The sequence below is a fragment of the Passer domesticus genome, chromosome 12, assembly GCF_036417665.1.
Source record: "Passer domesticus isolate bPasDom1 chromosome 12, bPasDom1.hap1, whole genome shotgun sequence".
Classification (NCBI taxonomy): Eukaryota; Metazoa; Chordata; class Aves; order Passeriformes; family Passeridae; genus Passer; species Passer domesticus.
Genome location: NC_087485.1, coordinates 15629170 through 15647880, shown reverse-complemented (window position 1 = coordinate 15647880; position 18711 = coordinate 15629170). Strand labels below are relative to the sequence as shown.

Sequence of the window (18711 nt, the reverse complement as noted above, 5' to 3'; positions counted from 1 at the left end):
GTGAATAACTTCTAATAGTAGTTAAGCAATGCCATTGGCTGCTTATCTCAGGGTATTTCATGCTTTATCCTTTTGCTTTGTACAAAAGGATAAAGCATGAAACTGCTTTATCCTTTTGTACAAAAAGAATCAGAGTGCCCCTAGGTATTCCCAAATATTATGTTTTAACAGATACCATGTATGATACATCAGCCATTCTCCATATGTATTTTAGAACATCTCCTTGGAATATCTGAAGTCCATATGGCTATGTATGATGAAGATATCTTGAAAAATCCCTTTTATTTGGCCATTCAGAAGCGACGTCCTGATCTATGCAGCAAAGTTGCAGAACTCCATGGTATTGTAAGTATGAAAAAGTGTATTTAAAAGCTGCTTAGTAAGTAGTAGTGATTTGAATTTATATCATATGTGCTATGAAACATGTAAAGATTATTTGAAGCCTACAAAACTTGGAAATGAAGCAGAACAATTTTTAGTTCAAGTTGCACATTATCTACTAATATGGACCTTTTTATATTTTGCAAGATAGTAAAAAGCTAAGGTTGATGTTGTTTCTGAACCCTACAGGAAACTTACTTTATTTTCTATGAACTGATGTTACAAATTCTCTCACAAGTTTCGATGCCTGGTGGACAAGCAGTTACTCATTTGACAGCATTTTACATAGCAAAATAATGCTATTAAACTGACCTGGAATAAAAACTCCAGTCCTTAATATTTACTAATCTGAGTATTTTGCAATTAATTTTCATTCACAATTAACTCCATTAAACATGGAGGTTATTGTCACCTGATGATACAATTTGTTTCTTTCTAATTAAGAATTTGCCCCAAATTGCCAATCTCTTAGCCTAAACCCAAGATATTTGTTAGATGTTTTTATTTCTGATGGATTTTTGAGTCTGAATATATGCTTCACTTTTTTATTACCTGCTTAATTTTAGGTCATCTGTTGCCATTTGAAGTTATTTGTGACTGGTGCTAAGTAACTGAAGATTTAATTTACTTCCCTTAGTATTGTTTGCTTCAGTTGCATGTCAGCCTTTTTTCAGATAAGTTACTAAGTGAAATTTCTGGGTTAATTATCAGACTGCTTGTCTAGTGATAACCTCTCCTTTTTTTAAAAATAAAAGCACCTACGGTTCTTGTATGTTTACTGTAAGTATTTAAAAGCCTGATTTAATTGCTTGCCTCTTAAGGACAAAAGGTACTGATGTATAGCTGGCAATACTCAGCATTTCTCTCTTAAACATGATTTAACTTTTTTTAGGTGCTAGTTCCATGCAAAGGAAGCCTTTCAAGCAACAGTCTTTCATCCTGCCAGTTTGAATCTTATGTTCTGAAGCCTCTGGAAGAAAATTTTCAAACCTTAAATGGAAAGGTATTTCTGTTTGATATCTGAATGTAGCTTGGGGACACTCCAGTAAGTGATTCACTGCTGGCTGGCTGTGTGAACTAATGGTTACAGACAAGGCAAGCAGGGCTGACACTGCAGAGGATCCCAGGTTTTTCATTTGTAAGTTTGCAGTACAGTCAGAGAACTTGGGCACACAGCTTGCACTAGGGATAGTTTGCAGGCTGCCATCAGGATTTTCCTGTTCCAGATGTCCTCACTGGAGCTGCTGGGAAAAGAAAACCAGGTGTGAGAAATACACACAAGGTGCGGGGTATTTTTGAGGCTGGGGTTAAGTACTGATCTTAAGCTGTTGGGATTTTAAAATTTCCTTGCTACTAAAAGTGCTCTAAAATCTGAAAACAAGACCGTGGTGGTTGTCTGAAACCTCTTTTACAGCCACTTCGTCCAGCAGTAGACTTGTAAGCAAGGCTCAGCCAGCCACTGCCCAGTGAAGGAGCCTTTGTTTCAGTGTCAACACAGCACGAAAAAGCCAAATTGGAGAAATTTCACATTCTTCCTTGCAAGTTTCTCTTGTCCTTCTTGGAAATATGGCTATGTGAGGCAGAAGCCAAAGAGATCTTTTTTTTTTTTTTTCTGGCAGTTTCACACCTCATCTGCTCTGTGTTGTTTCAGGAGATCTTCATACAAGGAAACCTCATCATTCTAGGAGCTGGTTTTAATTACACTCTCTCAGTACCTGTTCTCTTTGAGGAAACCTTTTACAATGAAAAAGAAGAAAGCTTTAGTATACTGTGCATAGCTCATCCATTGGAAAAAACAGAGAGCTCAAGTATGTATTGATGTCAGTTTGGTGGCTGCTTTTGCACAGTGAGCAAGTTAATGTCTGTGCTTAATAAATGTGTTCATTCTGGAAAGTGTTGGCTTGGTTAAAAGTCCTTGGCATTTATGAGCTTGCTGGGCCAGATGTTGGTGTGCTGTTGCAGAGATATACCAAGTGCTCCCAGCAAAACTAGTGCTGAGACTTGGGCATAAGTCCTGTAGAATTAAGAATTATCTGTGGAATACTTAATCCAGCATGATTTTTCTTAGCTGTGCTCAATTTAGTGCTGACTGCTTAGAAAAGGGATTTAATCCTAGATGTGATCCTGTGTGTCTTGAGATGCAAGGTGGATGCACAAATAACTGGAGAGGTAAATTCTTTCATGATCACTTTCTAGGGGGATAGAGGTTGTGTGGCACAGTTAGGTGGCAGCCTCCTGATGGTGGCCCAGCTTATGAAGTTGAATGTCTCAATTTTTGTCCTGCACTGAAAATGCTCCTTGAGGCTGTGAGACTGTTTTCAAGACTGCTGTCAATACTGTGAATGTGAGCAGCATGTCCTTGTGAACTTGTATAACAATCTATGTTGACTAATTAAGAACAGAAGCTGCTTAAGAAGCTTAGAAGCTTCAGCTTTTTCTGAAGTAAAAACATGAGTCTTCCTAAATAAATAAGAATATTTGAAAAAAGTGAATGCAAAGGGAAGTAGTACTAGGGTAGTGTGAAAGTAGTACTGTGAGGAAAGTATGGAAGGCTTTTAAAAAACCCAAAACAATCAACCCAGCTGCCATTCATATTGCCATAAATTCTGTAAGTGTTAATATATATCTCAAAATTGTTCTTGTGATATTCTTTATAGCCATTACTTAATATAGTAATATAAGTCTTTCAGAAGTGAAGGAGTTTCTAATTTCAGAAGTAATTTGAAAAGAATTATTTAAGCCTCTTATTAGCTGGCTGCCTTTGACTGGAGATGAAAGATTTGCCTAGAAAGAATTTTTTGAAAAAGAGCATGATTCCTGAGTGAGGGATTCAGTTGTCTTATTCAGAAAAAAAGTGGATTTGCTTTAATGTTGCTCCATGTAACTTTTCTCTCCCATTCAGAGAAAGCTTGTCTAAATAAAGAATAGCTTATGTAAAAGTCCACGATGGGATTTTTGCAGCTCACTTAAAGCACCCTGACTTCCTGCATGGTCACTCTGTCAACACTGTAATGTGCTTTTCTTCTACTTTCAAGCTTGACTTACACAACTCATAAGCTGAGTGCATGTGGTAATAAATGATCCCAATGTAAAAAATAAGTGGAATCTGTTTTAGCTATTCCAAATAAACACTTGACATGAAAAGCAGGGGAGCCTGCTCAAATGTGACTCAGTAAATTGTTTTAATTAAAGGCAATATCTCTAGTTAAAGGTGCAGTGAGCTGAATTCATGTTTCAGTGTACACAAGCTGGCTATATATGTAGGGACAAAATGTATTTTACCATGCATACATGTATTAAGCCTATGTGTTAATTCTTGGCTTTTATTTTAGGTGAATCTACAGCTTCATCAAACTCCTATTCTCTTAAAAACATTGAAGATGCTAGAGAGTTCTTGGGAAGGCACTGTGAGAGATTTGATAAATACATAGGATCTTTCTATAGAACATTTAAGGAACACGAAAGGAAAAGCCTCCGCCACTACATAGTCAGTATCTTCCTTCCTGGTGTCTAATTTGCTAAATATAATTAGCTTCACTGGTGCTGTTATCTTTGGCTTACTGAGCTTTTCTGTGTCAGAGTAGCCTAGAGTTGTGAAAGGGGAGGAGGGAGAAGTGGTAATTCACATTTAAGAATTTCACTGTCTGAACTATTTAGTAAATGCAATTATTATTGCCATTATTACCATACTGTACACTTTTGAGACAGGGAAGACGTGTATTACTTATTTAGGCTTTGCTCCTCCAAGTCCCATTAACCTGAACCTGATGGCTACTGTCTTTTCTCTCTCCTAGGATTCTGTCAATGCACTTTATACCAAATGTCTGCAGCATCTTTTGAGAGATTCACACCTGGTAAAGACTTACTCCCCTAAATACATAGTACAGTGTTACTTAGGCAATAAATTATCTGACTTTCTCTTGCTGTTTATGGCTTTGCTTTTCTAGAAGATGCTTGCAAAGCAAGAAGAGCAGATGAATCTGATCAAACAAGCAGTTGAAGTAAGCATCTGAAATGAAGGAAAATAATTAGCAAGCTGTTTTTAATTTTCCCTTTCATGCCTAAAATACTTTTTTTTTCTACAGATGTATATCCATCATGCTATTTATGACCTAGTCTTCAAATATGTGGGGACGATTGAGGCGAGTGAGGTAAGTTTCTTTGATTGCTCCATACTAGTGATGTTCTTCTAAGGCATTTAAAAAACCTGTTGCTTTTCTATTAATTAGGATGCTGATTTTAATAAAATCACAAGGAGCCTTCAAGACCTGCAGCAAAAGGACATTGGAGTGAAGCCTGAGTTCAGGTGAGAGACATGACTGTGGATTCTTGAAGAGTCACTGAGATCCTGTCTTAAATAGGATCATGCCAGCCAAAAAAATGTTTTCCTTCAGGCACTAGCAAGTTTTTTTACACTTTCATTTGAGATGTAACATCAAAGCCTTGCAAGTGTCATATGAGGACACTCTGTGCATTGATTACTTTTCTATTTTTAAGCCATATACAGGATACAGAAATGCGGGTGCACTTGGAGTAGAAGTGGGAGTATTTTGGAACCATTCTTCATTTCAGCTCTGAATAAGTTAAAGCTTTGGACATCCTGCAGAGCAACTCTGTATGCTAATCATTCCTCTCTAATTATTTTGTAGTTTTAATATACCACGTGCAAAGCGAGAGCTGGGGCAGTTGAACAAATGCACTTCCCCTCAACAGAAGCTGCTTTGTCTGCGTAAAGTTGTACAAATTATCATGCAGTCTCCAAGCCAAAGAGGTCAGTAATTAGTCAGTTCATAATTTTAAACTTCACCAGCACACACAGAGCACTTCAGTATATAAACAACTGTTTGGATATCTCTTGGGGATCAAACCCAGTTGAGCTGGGGTATCTAAGGTCTCTGAACAAGGCAGAAGGGAAGGGCAGTGAGGCAGATGTGTCAGCACTGGTTCCTGTGGGCTCAGGTGGGGTACTGGGTTAGCTTGTGTATGTTTTAGCTTGGACTTGTGGGAAGCTCACATCTGCCAGGACACTGAGGGTGATCCATTTTAAACACTGGAGATTGCTGCTGGATCATTATTGTGTAGTTGTCCATGCTTCCCTTGACAACTTGAAATTGAGACTCTTGAGATGCATCTTTTACAAAATGCAAAAGATGGGTGGGGCTAAACAAATGTGCTGCTGTGGATTGCAGACATGATTCTGTGATACAAAAGCACAGTCCTCTTAACCTGGCACTTTATCTAGCTTGAAAAGAGAAGATACTTCTGCAATCTCTTCTACAAAGAGAGTAGCACAGTGAAGTTACGCTTTCCCTGCTTCATCTCTTCCCTAGGAAGACTGCTGGGTTATGGAAAAATGTATCAGCTTTGAGTGTAGTCTTTGCCCTCAAGAATTTCAGAAATCTTGAGCTAAAGCTCTGGCCCTTGCTGTGTGGGAAGGGAGGGATGCTAGTCAAATATTGCAGTGTGTGCTGCACAAACTGCATCTGTGTGTTGGCTCCTGGCAGTCTGCTTCAGTGAGAGATTGAGAACATTTGGAGGCCTGCTCTGGGCTCTCCATGCATTCTGTACTAGTAGAGCTGGCCCTCAGTCTTAAGAGGCAGAACTTTATAGAATTATTGCTCTTGATTTGAACCATGACATGACTAATGCCAAATGTGAATTCTTGTTTTTAGTTAACGTGGAAACCATGTGTGCAGATGATCTTCTCTCTGTTTTGCTGTATTTGCTTGTAAAAACAGAAATCCCAAACTGGTATGTAACTGTTTTAGCTATACAGAACTCCTTCCTACCATCTTGTATAGTGCTGCTGTAGGGACAAATGTTTCTGAACATACAGTAATAACTTACTGGAAGTGTAAGGTCCTGTTGAAATGCAGAAGATGTTTTATAGGACAAATAGCAAAGATGTGTTATATGTGTAACTAAATGGAGGAGCTATCAGGAATGTGCCTTTTGTTTTGATCCTCAGCCTAGAAAAAAGTTGTAGTGGGAGGCCATCTCTCAAGCCAATCAGTGTGTCAATACAGCCTTCACAGAGTGGTTCTCTCTCATCTGTGTTGGGAGCTGTGACACCTTTATGCATTTCAAGATCTGGTGTGTTTCTTACAGAGAAAGTAGATGTGAATGTTTAATTACTTCCTGCTAGCTTGTGCTATTGTCTCCTCATTTTCAGTAAAAGTCTATCTAAACCTTCCAGCTGTACCTGAACTGGTTCTCTGTGCTGTTCTATCATGGATCTCTGAGATCAGCATTGGCCTTTAACTTGTAGCTATCACTGTGGTGCTTATGGTGCTGGAAACATTGCTTCTCTCACTTGAAAGATGTTGATCTCCCATTATTGTCCTTATCCTTCTATTCCTTTCATCCAGTTGCTAACTCTTCATTGAATATTTAAGAGATAAGTAGAGTTCTGGTCACTCTGCAAGCTCAGAATAACCATATTGATGGCCTAACAAGCTTTTTAGAATCATTTTCCCAACTCACCCTATTGTCTGCCTGAATTTCCTAAGATGAGCTGCAATATGCCATGCTAGTGTCTTAGTTTTTGTTGTTCACAGCTTTAACTTTTTCTTTTCAGGATGGCCAACCTGAGTTACATAAAGAACTTCAGGCTTTGCAGCTCAGTGAAGGATGAGCTGGGGTACTGCCTGACCTCCATCGAGGCTGCAATAGAGTACATCCGGCAGGGCAACCTCTCTGACAGACCAACAGTAAGCTACTCTTAAACTCTGGCCAGTGCTTGATACCTTGTACTACCACTGTGGTGTGAGTCCAGCCAGAGGATACAGATAACTAACTTAACAATTTCCTTTTTTGCTTTAAAAAATGAGTAGAGGTGACTACCTGAAGTAAATGCTAAACTGACCTAAATGATCATAATGAAGTCCTAATGATGTACCAATAGCAATATCTCCATTGCATACTTCTTGAGGAAGTACTTAAGTGTCAGGTCTGTCTCTTCATATGGTTAGAGGAGAAATGACAGCACTGTTTTCTACAGATGAGTCTCCAGTATGTTTATCTCCTGTTTGTACTCTACCACGATTGTGAAAGCAGTGCAGTATTTGGGAGCAGGCACAGCTTAAATTTTTGTGTATTTTAAAAATGCTTAGCTGTGCTAGCAGAATGGAGATAGCAGTGTTATTTAGAATTATTCAGTAAATCTTCATACTGGAAGAATTCCATGTGTTTGCAGTGTGGGTTACAGTGCTGCACTGATGGCTTAGGGGGGTTACAGGGCTGTGATAAGGTGCTGTTTGAAGGTCAAATTTGGCCCTTGGGATCTCTGACTTAGCAGGGGCAGGAAATCTGTGGATGCATGAGAGATTTCCTACTGGGCAGCTAGACCTGCTGTCAGTCTGGTCACATCCCTGCAGGCCAGTCAAGGGTGATGCTGATGTGACTTTGGAAACTTCTATAATTTAAGAACTTTGTAGATTATTTAGTCAAGGAATCCAGTCTTACCACTCCTGTAAAATTTTCTACTGTTGTAAAACTAGGTTTTCCTGAGCTGATGTGGACATCAAAAGGAGTGAACATGGAGCCAGAGTGAATTCAATGTGTCTCAGTCTGCCCAGCTGCAAAGCACTGGAGTCTAACTGCAGGGGCCAGAATAATGGTTCAGTGTGCAGGGCTTGGGATGGGACATCCTGGGACACAGTCTTAAGAAGCACTTAATGTAACATTTTGGCCTCTTGCTATTTTTGGTTTTGTCCTTTTCTGGGATTTTTCCATGAACTTGTGCAAGTTGGTTTTGTACACTCCAAAAAAAAAAAACACCCAAAAAAAACCCAAACCAACACTTTCATATTGTACAAAGAGTGGTATTTCTTGTCTGTAATTGAATTATATTCAAAAAAATAAAAATGTTAGCTTAAAAGAAACAACCTGCTATATGATTTTGCTTCCTGCAGTCACTTGGCTGTCATTCACAATCAATATACAAAGAGCAATGCTGGTGCTCTGAAAGAAAACTGAAACCAAAGTAGAATTGTCTTCCACAACAATGCCAGCAAACTAAGATAGCATATACTGCTCTTAAATTTCTAGAATAAAGGCTATTTCCTATTAAATGCCTGATCCTGTCTGTCTTGGTGTAGTTAAGTATAGCAGCTTTCATACTGGGATTGCATTCAAATATTGTAACTTAAGTGCCACTTCCATTAAGGTACTCTAGTTCTTCGGGAGGCACCTGTCCTGAAAGATAAACTATATATTTGAGAAGTTTAAATGAGGAATTCAGTGTCTGCACCACGAGAAGAGTGAGCCATTTGTGTTCCTGTCTATACTTCAGCTGGATCAGACCTAGAGAACTTCATCACTTCAGGGTGAATGTGCAACACAAAGTCCTCTTGCATTGCCTTTCCTGGGAGTCAGCCTGGCTGGAGAGCAGCAGAGCCCTGAGGATGAAGTGAGGGACAACTTGCTGTTAACACAGCTGGAAAGGAAACAGCCAGACCACTTTCTTCTCCTGGGCAGGAGAAGGTGGCACACAATGAAAACAGACTGAGGTGGAAATGGAAAAAGAATAATAAAGAGGTGGAGGAGCACTGCTCTGCCTTCATGGAGTTACCAGTTGAGATATTTCCTTTACTCTCTGGTAAAGGGGATGAACCCTGAAGCACAGCAGCTGTCATCTTGCTGCCCTGTGATTTCCTTCTCCAGATTGTGCTGGAAGGGGGTGTGGGGATGAAGTGAGCAGGAGCATTGCTGTGCCCTGGGGCTTCATTACAGCCCCTTATGTGGTTATGCTTAATTTTATAGCTGGCTTCAGATGGAGCTGCTGGCAGCTGAGTAGTGCTGCTGTCCAATCCCTAATGAAGGTTACTCCAGAAAGAAACTCAGCAGGGGACTAATGTACCCTGAGGGATAATGGGCATGTTCTCACCCTCCTGGCAGTAAGTGAATTGCACTCAGGACCTTCTTGCCAAATCCTTCCACCCAAGGTCATGCAAGTCCTTGTCAGACACTTTGTGGGGAAGGGAGGAGAGTATCAATTCTATTTTCTGAATTTTCAACATTATTCAATTAGAATTCCTGTTAACAAATTTTGAATACTAGCTCTTTTCTTTGCACAGCTAATGTGTAGTAAGACTCTGAAGTTCAGAGGGTTCAAGTGAGGTATAAAAAATGGGCAGTCAGAGCCAGCCATGAGGGAGTAGGCAGCATATTATTTCATGTGTGGGAAGAGCTTCTGATGGGGAAATGATCCCTACTCCCCCTCCCCACCAAACACTTTATTACCCTTAGTTTGTGTTCAGGAGTTCCTCTTCTGGCTTCTGCCACATATATTTCCTCCAAGTTATCAGTTGTAATCTGTGAGAATGTCTTGAGATAGATGATTTCAAAGGTACACTCTCATAGGTACAAATATTTTCTTTTTTTACACATGGTAGTATTAGAGTAAAAAGGTCATTAATGTTTGGGTGTGTATTTTCTAGACAGCATACCCTTAAAATACCTGAAAGTCCCACTCTGAGCAACCCCTTTTAAAAAGAAATACAAGTTCTTGGTCTGTAAATAAAGCTGGTACAAGTGAGTTCTGACTTTGAAGCCCCAAACTTGTTTAATCCTCCAGTGAATATCTGATTATTTTCATTCCATATTTCACTATTGAAGATATGTGGTTTCACCTGAACTCTATTTATTCTGATTTATATAATAAATATATAATACTGCTACATTAGGGTTACTGTCTCATGTGACTCTCTTAAAATAATGATTCCACTTGGGGAGCACTTCCCTTGAAGACACACTCTCTGGAAGGAGCAGTTCTAAAACTACAGTAGTTCTTGCTCGTGGTTAATTGGATTCTCCACAGTGAAAGTGTAAAGCTGTCTGTGAGCATCCACACTAGAAATTCTGATTAGACATTAGGAACTTGTATCAGCAGTTAAATTTTGCATCAAATATTTCTTAGGGAAATTATTCCTAAGAAAAATCTATCCAAGGACACTAGTGTTATATGGCTTGTAATTCTGAGAAGATATGTTGGGTATCCTTAGCTAAAGTACAGAGATTTGAAAAGATTGGTGAATATTTGTCATCTTTATATATCTAATTCCTGTGAAGTACAGAGAAAAACTTTCATCTCCAGACCTCACAAACATGTTTTTAATGATGTTATTTGCTGAACTCTTAAGGGTTTTTGGACAGCTTTATGAGAGGCATCTGTGTTGATTTTGAAACATGAATAGTCCTAATTTCTAGAAAGTCTGAATCAACTGATGTTGTTTATTTGCAGTTTATGAGGCTCAAATTTCATGCTGACTTACTAATGCAAGGGTGGAGTCAGACTGGTTTTACTCATTTATATCTGCTCTTGACAGACTTTTAATTGCAAAAGCCCTAGCCCAGATCCTAAACCATCAACATTTTCCTGATACATGGGTGTGTGTCTTAAATGCAGTGGTTTTCTGTTTTATGGAGGCTGAAGTCTTTCCATTTCTGGAGAGCCATTGTCCTACAGCAGCACAACCACAAGCAGCTGTGCATCAGAGCCAACCACGTGCAAAAGTTTCCATCTGCATTCTTAGGAAGTGTTTTCCTTAGGTGGTTGTTTTATTGCATGGGAGGGTCAGTGCTGCCACCTCAAAATCTGAGTCCACTTCATAATTTTCACCTGGCTTTGGAGGCATTTATATTCTTCAGTGCATCCTAAAGTGTATCTTTAAGTGTCTCTAAGTACCGATGCAAGGGTTGCAGCTGTATCTGCCTAGCTCAAACCAAGTAGGAAATCTACACAGATGCAGAGCAGTGCTTTGCCTGCTGCAATCTTCTGTTTTTCAGCCAGCAGCAGAGTTCAGAATTCTTTGAGTCAGAGTTGTATCTGGGTCATCTTTTTAGTAGCCATCAGTAGACATGTTTTATGTGAATTTCCCTTAATTTCTCCTCTTGAGAAAAATGTGTTTTACCTCTTACAGTTCATGCTTTCTTTGATATGTATTTTTTAGTTTTGCTGAGTTCTTTTAAGATGGTACTGCCATAATTTCATTAATGTTAATTCACAGTCAATTTCAGTAAAGGAATATTCTGGTGAACATCTACTTATTTCTATGAGTGCCCAGTCTTTTATATCTCAGAATCTTAAAAGTGAAACTGATTCAGATTTCACATGTGTCTGATAATTCATACATAGTAAATAAGTGTTTAGTATTTTTAAAAGCTAATTCCAGTGTTAGGGTTCTGCACTTTTGCCTGTAGATGTCTGTATAAATAATCTGTTTTATTTTCAGGAATCTGAGAGTCTGTGTGACAAGCTGCTCTTAAGACAAAGGATGAACTTGTTGTCCCAGATGTCTGCTGCACCAATAGACTGCTTGTTTAAGGTTAATCACTTTTATGGCAGAATATGCATGTATTTACACATTTCATATTTATATCTATCCCTTTCTGCAGTTGTGTGGAATTACAACTGGAATTCTCTGGAATGTAATGAAGGGTTAATTACATTAGTACTGTGAAATGTCTTTTAGTAGATGCTAAAAGTGTCTTTTGAATTGAGTACCTTTCTGTGTCAAAGCCTTGCTAATATAATATAATCTTATGGATTTCAGCATGTGTTATATGAAATATAGAAGTAAATGAGGATGAAATGCTTCTGCTGTTGGTTTTGTGTGACCCATTTAATGCACAGATGTGATACTGCTTGTGTCTCACAGCTTTTAGTACTTGAAATTGGAAGAGTTTTCTGAAACAATTTAAATGTAGTCACCTGACAGCTACTTCATATTATCTGTTAATCTCACACTGTCATTCTAAAAGAATTTTGTCTATACAAGGACACAAAGCAGAGCTTCTAATTATATGTGTTCACAGCTTATGGCTGGAGACTTAGTAATTTTATAGACATGTTTTTGCACAGAGGGAGCTCAATTTCATGATTGAGTCTAAAGAGAACAATAGGAATTATTTTAATTTTTTTATAGAAAGTGAAGTAAGCCAAGAACAGTTTCTTTTTAATACTGAATGCCCATTAGGGGGTTTTGTGCTGTGACATTGTTCATTTCTGCTTTCTAATGCTTGAATACGTCTTTCAAAATCGAGTCCTTTCATTTTGTGCTTCAGTAAATTACTCTTGGCTTTTTTGTCTTAAAAGGAGGCCTTTAAAATTGGTTTCTCATTCTCTCTTCTCTTGTATTTTTTTGTAGCATATTGCTTCAGGTGATCAGGAGGAAGTGGAGCGGCTGCTAAGTCAAGGTGACAGTGATAAGGACACTGTACAGAAAATGTGTCACCCGCTGTGTTACTGTGACAAATGCGAGAAGCTGGTTTCTGGGTGAGCACTCTTCACCCCACAAATGCATAGAAAACTGTCTAGACGCCTTTATCCAAGATGTGCTTCAGGAAGTATGCTGCTTTTGGTTATAGAGGAATTTGGGAGCACTTCAGGATGTAGTAGAGAGCATGTGGGTGGGTGTGGTTTGAAAAAACAGAAATATTGGGAGCAGACAGAATCCTTTGGAACCCACCTGTTCTGTGATGGAGCCTGTGTGGGCTTTGGTGAACATGGTGCTTCTTCTCTTGAATCAACCTTACAGATCTGGGACTAACCCACTTCTCTTAACAAAATGTAATGGAATAATTTGTCAATGTAAAAGGATAAAAAGTTCCAAAATCAGTTTTTTACCATCCTTGGCAGCTTTTCCCTTTCCCTCCTCCTTCCTACCACCACCTGGGTAATTAAGCTGCTTTCAAACCATTGTGTTTTAAAGGAAACTGAATGACCCTTCCATTATCACTCCCTTTTCCCGAGATGACCGGGGGTATACTCCACTTCATATAGCTGCTATTTGTGGTGAGTGGGCATTCTTCACTAGTGTTTCCTACTCCTTTTGCTTTTGTGTCTTTGCCAGCCTGTTAAAAGTTGGAGTTGTATTAAAGTTGGAATTCTGCATTAAGTTCTTTTTTTGCTTCTTTGCTATTGAAACATTGCTGTTTCTGTCTGAGCACAGACTGAAGTCATTGTATATTCTTTTAAGCTCAGTTTCTTATGGCTGAGTTAATCTTTGACTACTTTTGCCACAATGGTGCTTTCTTCAGCTTTGAAAAAAGTAAAGTGTGTCCTCAGAAACCAGGAGGTTTCTGGTTTTTTTAAAGGACTGGCAGATTGAGAAATTCCTTTTCTCTTTCCTGTAGCTAGCTATGCATGGTAGATCTGTAACACCTGTATTGTAATGTTCATTATGTAATTGATTTTGCTTTTATTAGAAGCTGTATTATTTTCTTAGTGGGTGGTTTCTTATTTATAATTTCCTTTCTTGTTATTTTATTGACTCGAAATATTTTCTTTTGTTACTTGTAGGACACAAATATAGCTTGCTTTTAGCTGGAAGTTCTTTTACAGGGCTTTGACATTGAAATATCTGCCACAAAAAAACCCAAATACCAAGGCAGTGAATATGCAGTATATGGAAACATAGTGTGCAGAAATGCAGGGTATTTTGGTTTATAGTCACTGTTTGAATTTGAAAAGTAGCAGTGTTCTTGTGCAAAGTTTACACCTTTCTTTGAATGCTTGTTTTCCAAGGTCAAACTTCATTAGTGGATTTGCTGGTAGCCAAAGGAGCCATTGTCAATGCCACAGATTACCACGGTTCAACTCCCCTTCACCTCGCCTGTCAGAAGGGATATCAGAATGTTACAGTAAGCACAACACCTACCTAAATAATAAATGCATCACTCTTACTAAGCTCTGCTACTGTTAGTGTCATTTAGCTCTTCTGGGGAGCTTTTACCAGAACTGTGTAAGCTGTCAGAATGGAGGATCTTTCATCATTGGAGTTTGCAAGATATTTTATTTTTTCTCCTACTGCAGGGTTTTCAGCCATTGGTAATAACCAGATGGCAGCTCTGCACAATTCATCCACTTTATTAACACAGATGTCCAATACATAATGCAAATGGAGAACATCTCTGCTCTGGCTTGAAACAGAACAACCATTGCAGCCATTGGGCTGAGTTAAATGCTTCACACTGTGTTTAGGATAGACTGTGTAACTGCAGTGATTATTGTCTGCTTGAATTTAGTGTACGTGATATTCTTCAATTAGCGTTGTTGAAATAAAGTTGTCTTCACTTGCATAGGCAATTGAAATGTGAGGTAGATGATGTAGTGAATATATTGCAGTGTTTGCTGCAGTGCAGAATTCATTTTTTAATTAAAATTCTGAATATGTGAGCAGAGACTTTGTGATTCTCAGGGTAGGGCACAAACAGTGCTGCAGTGGCAAGAGGGTGATGTCTGAAACAGGAGGCATAGCTAGTGTCTCATTAAGTGCTTCATCATGCCAGAACCCTAAAGGAATCTGCAGAGCAATAATTGTTTGTACATTAATTTTTTAGCTACTTAAATGTCTACTTTTGCTTTTCTTTTAAGCTGCTCTTATTGCACTACAAGGCAAGTACTGATGTTCAGGACAATAATGGAAATACTCCACTTCATTTAGCCTGCACTTATGGTCATGAGGATGTAAGTAATTGTTTTGTATCAAACCAAATGGGCATGCTAATGCAATGGAATTAAACTGATGCAAATTAGCACTAAACTTACATATTTTAAAAAGTAAATAAAAATATTTGAAGGCTAAATTGTTTAATGCTCTAAATGAGGACTTTATTTGGTAGTTCATAGCAATTTTTAATGTGACTTCACATTAAATATAGTAGTGCTTTGCAAATCTAGTTAACTCTTTATTTAATGATAATGAACCACTAAAGCCTTCTCTTTAGGTAATGGGTTACATAAGCAGCAATCAAAACAAACCTTTTAGGACTGTGCCTGTTGTCTGAACTGAGACACACCGCTATAATTTATTGATAGCTTTCCTTTTCCTCCCAGTGTGTCAAGGCTTTAGTGTACTATGATGTGCACTCCTGCAGGCTGGATATTGGCAATGAGAAGGGAGACACTCCTCTGCACATTGCTGCTCGCTGGGGCTATCAGGGCATCATTGAAGTGCTCTTGCAAAATGGAGCAAACCCAGAAATTCAGAACCGCATGAAAGAGACTTCCCTGCAGTGTGCATTGAATTCCAAGGTATTCCTCTTCATCTTCCAGCCTGATTTCTTTCTGATGCAACATCACAAAGGTGGAGGTGTTCACTGCTTGTAGAGCTTCACTCTTAAAGAGAAAATGTGTCTTTCACTCTGAGGAAGAAAGGTCCCATTTTAACTCCAGCAGTGTGAATACACTCTGTGGGACAGAACATGAACTTGTAAATGGGTACTTCTCATCTGCTCAGTCATATTCTCTTACTAATTATTAGGTTGTCAGCTGATTTGTGTTTCAGTCAGTAGATTCCTCTATGAGTGGAGTTACATTGGTTCTCTTTAATATTTTTGTGCAGATTTTGTCATTGATGGAAGTAAACTACCTGACATTTGAAAGAGGACAGAGTGCTTCAGAGGTAATGTAAACAACAGCCCATGTGAGTTGCTAAATTGTTTCTTGCCTCTGCTTAACCTCCTTTATTTGATATTTAACCTTTTCTGGTTGTTTTTTGTTTTTTGATTGATTTTTATATGTTTTTTTTCCAACTGTAAGTCACCCCTTAGGTCTCCTCAGCACTCAACAGAAACTTTCAGCAGAGGATCATCTGTCTCAAGCCTGTCATCAGCATCAACTGATCTAAGGCAAGAAGAAGGAAAAAACAGTTATAAAGAGGTAAGACTGAGGTACAGGTTTTGACAGTAAGCAAAGTGAAGGAAGCTAGAAGAATGATAATTTGTCACGGCGTTTTCAACTTCTTCCTCAGGAATAGCCTTCTGTGTGGTTTGGAAAATGATAATTGCTGTCCTCAGGGGATTGTTATCTCAGTGCCTGAGTACTTATCTTTGTGTGGTTTCAACTGCTCTGCTGGTTATTTCTGGGGAAAAATTGACACCATCTCTGAAGTAGTTGTTCGTATTTATTGAAGTTTACTACATAATTTGAGAATTTGTTGAGTGTGTTTGTTTCTCTCAATATCATCACTACATTCAAATTCTTCCTTTTCCAGGTATTAAGAGGTTCTTCTCTTGCCAGAAGTTTCATTTTTCTAAAAACATTGAAGAAACACAAAGATGCACATTGTGACTGGACAATATGATTTCACACTTGAGTTGTTCTGTCAGAGGCTCAGTGTAGGGCTGGACCTCCCTGTTTGTACAGAGTCAAGCACTCTAAATAAATTCTCCTTGTAGATTGAGGATTTCTTTTTCTTTGAAGGAAGAAATTTATCACACCCAAGTGCTAAGACTGTAGTTCAGATCAGGGAAAAAGATTACAAACTGCTTACACCTGAGGTCCTTGGGGTGAATGACCTTCTCTGTAATCCAGCTTTAGCTGATTTCTGTTTGCCAAGTTTCACCTGGGCTCCCTGCTCAATGAGGCAGGAGCCTGATGCTGAGAGAGCTCCATGAAGGACACACCACTGGAAGTAATGGAAACTGATGTAGTCAGTTGTCCAAATTTCAAGGTTTCCACCTTGAATTAAGGGGATCCAGTCAGATCTTGGTTAATCAATACTGAATTAAACTTTTAAATGAGCCAGTCATAGTGGCTTGTTTATTATGACTTAGAAAAGAGAGAGTGAAAGAGCCAGAATTGTAAATTTGGGATTTGCTCTGTTGGAACTAAAATCTCCATGCACAGTTTCTGTTCAGCATCTGAAAAACTGGCCATGCAAGTGAATTGTAATGGGCTTGTTTCTTCTATTTTTACATTTAAAGGAAGGTTCTGTTCCATGGAAGAGTGAGAAAACAAACTGGAAAGATGGGGAAGTGCATGTAGCAGACATTTTGCCCTAAGTACTCTTAATAAATTATCTATAAGCTGCATAACAAATGTACCACTGCTGGGGCCTCAGACAGCATTTAGTACTTTAAGAAAGTTGTTATTTTTGGAAAGAAATTATCAGAGCTTGTGGGTCACTGCTATTAATGTTGGGCATCTTGTATGGCATAAGGTGACTCCAGAAAAATGCTTGAGACCTCTGCATTGTTCAGTGACATTATTCTGTATGATTACAGGAAGCTTAGGGGAGGCACAGACCTCCCTAATTTATATAGTCCATTTTAGCTGTAAATATGGAGAGACTTTGGGATTCAGCTCACCCAGCTTCTGGAAGACAGTTGTCTTTACTTCAGACATTTATTTCCCCTCCTCAGTCAATGGAGGGAAATTCACTTCAGAGAGGAGTTAATGTCAGACATGCTTAGTTTGACCTGAGTTGCACTCAGGTGTTATTTGTTGACCGCATTCTGTTCTGCGGTTACCATAGGGGGAGTTTAAAAATAAATGCCTGTCTGAGATTCAGACAGCTGACTTTTAGACATTGAAAGTTAGGAAAGAAAAATCAAAGAATCATAGATTCTGCCTGGAGTGACCAGTGCATGACTCCAAGGACTTTCATCCTGTATTAGAAAGGTGGTAATAAACCAAACTTAGCAGTGTTCTAAGAGATAAAAACGGAGAGATTTAATCTGGCCTCTGATCTTTCAGCTGTTTGAGTCCTGTTCTTCATCTGAAACCCTGAAGAAAGAGATCAGAGCAATAGAACATAAACTTGAGTCTCATTCTTCCTTGTTTGCCTTGCCAAACACCACTGTCACACTCAGCAAGGTGGTAATTTCCATATGAAATGGAAATGTGCCTGAAGCTGTCATTCCATGACATCTCCAACTTTCAAGGTGTTCCTCACTATAGAAACAAGTGTGTTTGCCCATTAGCATCTTCAGTGATTCTAGCACAGTGCTGGAATAATTTGCTATAATGCTAAAACAGACTTCCACAAAGCTTTTAAAATGATTCTTGACACTCTGCAGAGCCAGGTGAATTGTGAGAGGACTGATGGACTCTCCTTGCCCTTTTGCTGGCACTTTTCCCATTCCTATCAGGTTGGATCTCAACTCCTTCATGTGAGAGTAGAGAATTAGAGAAGTGAAGAGACAAGTTAATCTCCTTCTCCTGCTTTCACAAGCAGCCTGAGGCTCAGGGAATGGCACCAGTGCTCTGCAGAGCTCCTTCCACCTCTTCCTCCCTCACGTGTGTGTTCCCCTGCAGAGTGTGAACAGGCAAGCACCTTCCCCCAGCAGTGGGGCCCTGGCCTCACCTTGCACTAAAGTGGGCTAATGTGGTGCTGGTCCCAGTGTATGCCCTTTAGTATTTATATTTTCCCAGATTTTAAGTAAGAAAACAAATTTCATACTTACAGTCAAGTTAGATTTGTAAATGTTTGGTTTTAGCGCAGGATTAAACCAGATATCTGCAGATGTAAAGGTAACAATTTGAAAGTATCTTTTTCGTCTTAAACTGTTGTTTCTCAAATTGCTTTGTGTTCCTGTAATTGC

General features: G+C 38.9%; 1 protein-coding gene across 4 annotated transcripts in view; it reads left to right on the top strand.

The window, feature by feature from the left end:
• Positions 1 to 18711, top strand: part of ANKRD27 (ankyrin repeat domain 27) — a 55281-nt gene that overhangs the window by 21693 nt on the left and 14877 nt on the right. For all 4 annotated transcript variants that reach the window (XM_064386726.1, XM_064386724.1, XM_064386725.1 and 1 more), the window contains exons 2-20: positions 215 to 345; positions 1274 to 1384; positions 2033 to 2189; positions 3714 to 3868; positions 4176 to 4235; positions 4329 to 4382; positions 4467 to 4532; positions 4611 to 4687; positions 5031 to 5152; positions 6054 to 6132; positions 6959 to 7091; positions 11616 to 11708; positions 12531 to 12658; positions 13095 to 13177; positions 13910 to 14025; positions 14759 to 14851; positions 15221 to 15418; positions 15729 to 15788; positions 15926 to 16045. In XM_064386726.1, the coding sequence (XP_064242796.1) occupies positions 244 to 345; positions 1274 to 1384; positions 2033 to 2189; positions 3714 to 3868; positions 4176 to 4235; positions 4329 to 4382; positions 4467 to 4532; positions 4611 to 4687; positions 5031 to 5152; positions 6054 to 6132; positions 6959 to 7091; positions 11616 to 11708; positions 12531 to 12658; positions 13095 to 13177; positions 13910 to 14025; positions 14759 to 14851; positions 15221 to 15418; positions 15729 to 15788; positions 15926 to 16045 (2007 nt within the window). In that variant the 5' untranslated portion in view covers positions 215 to 243. The remainder of the gene's footprint in view (positions 1 to 214; positions 346 to 1273; positions 1385 to 2032; positions 2190 to 3713; positions 3869 to 4175; positions 4236 to 4328; positions 4383 to 4466; positions 4533 to 4610; positions 4688 to 5030; positions 5153 to 6053; positions 6133 to 6958; positions 7092 to 11615; positions 11709 to 12530; positions 12659 to 13094; positions 13178 to 13909; positions 14026 to 14758; positions 14852 to 15220; positions 15419 to 15728; positions 15789 to 15925; positions 16046 to 18711) is intronic.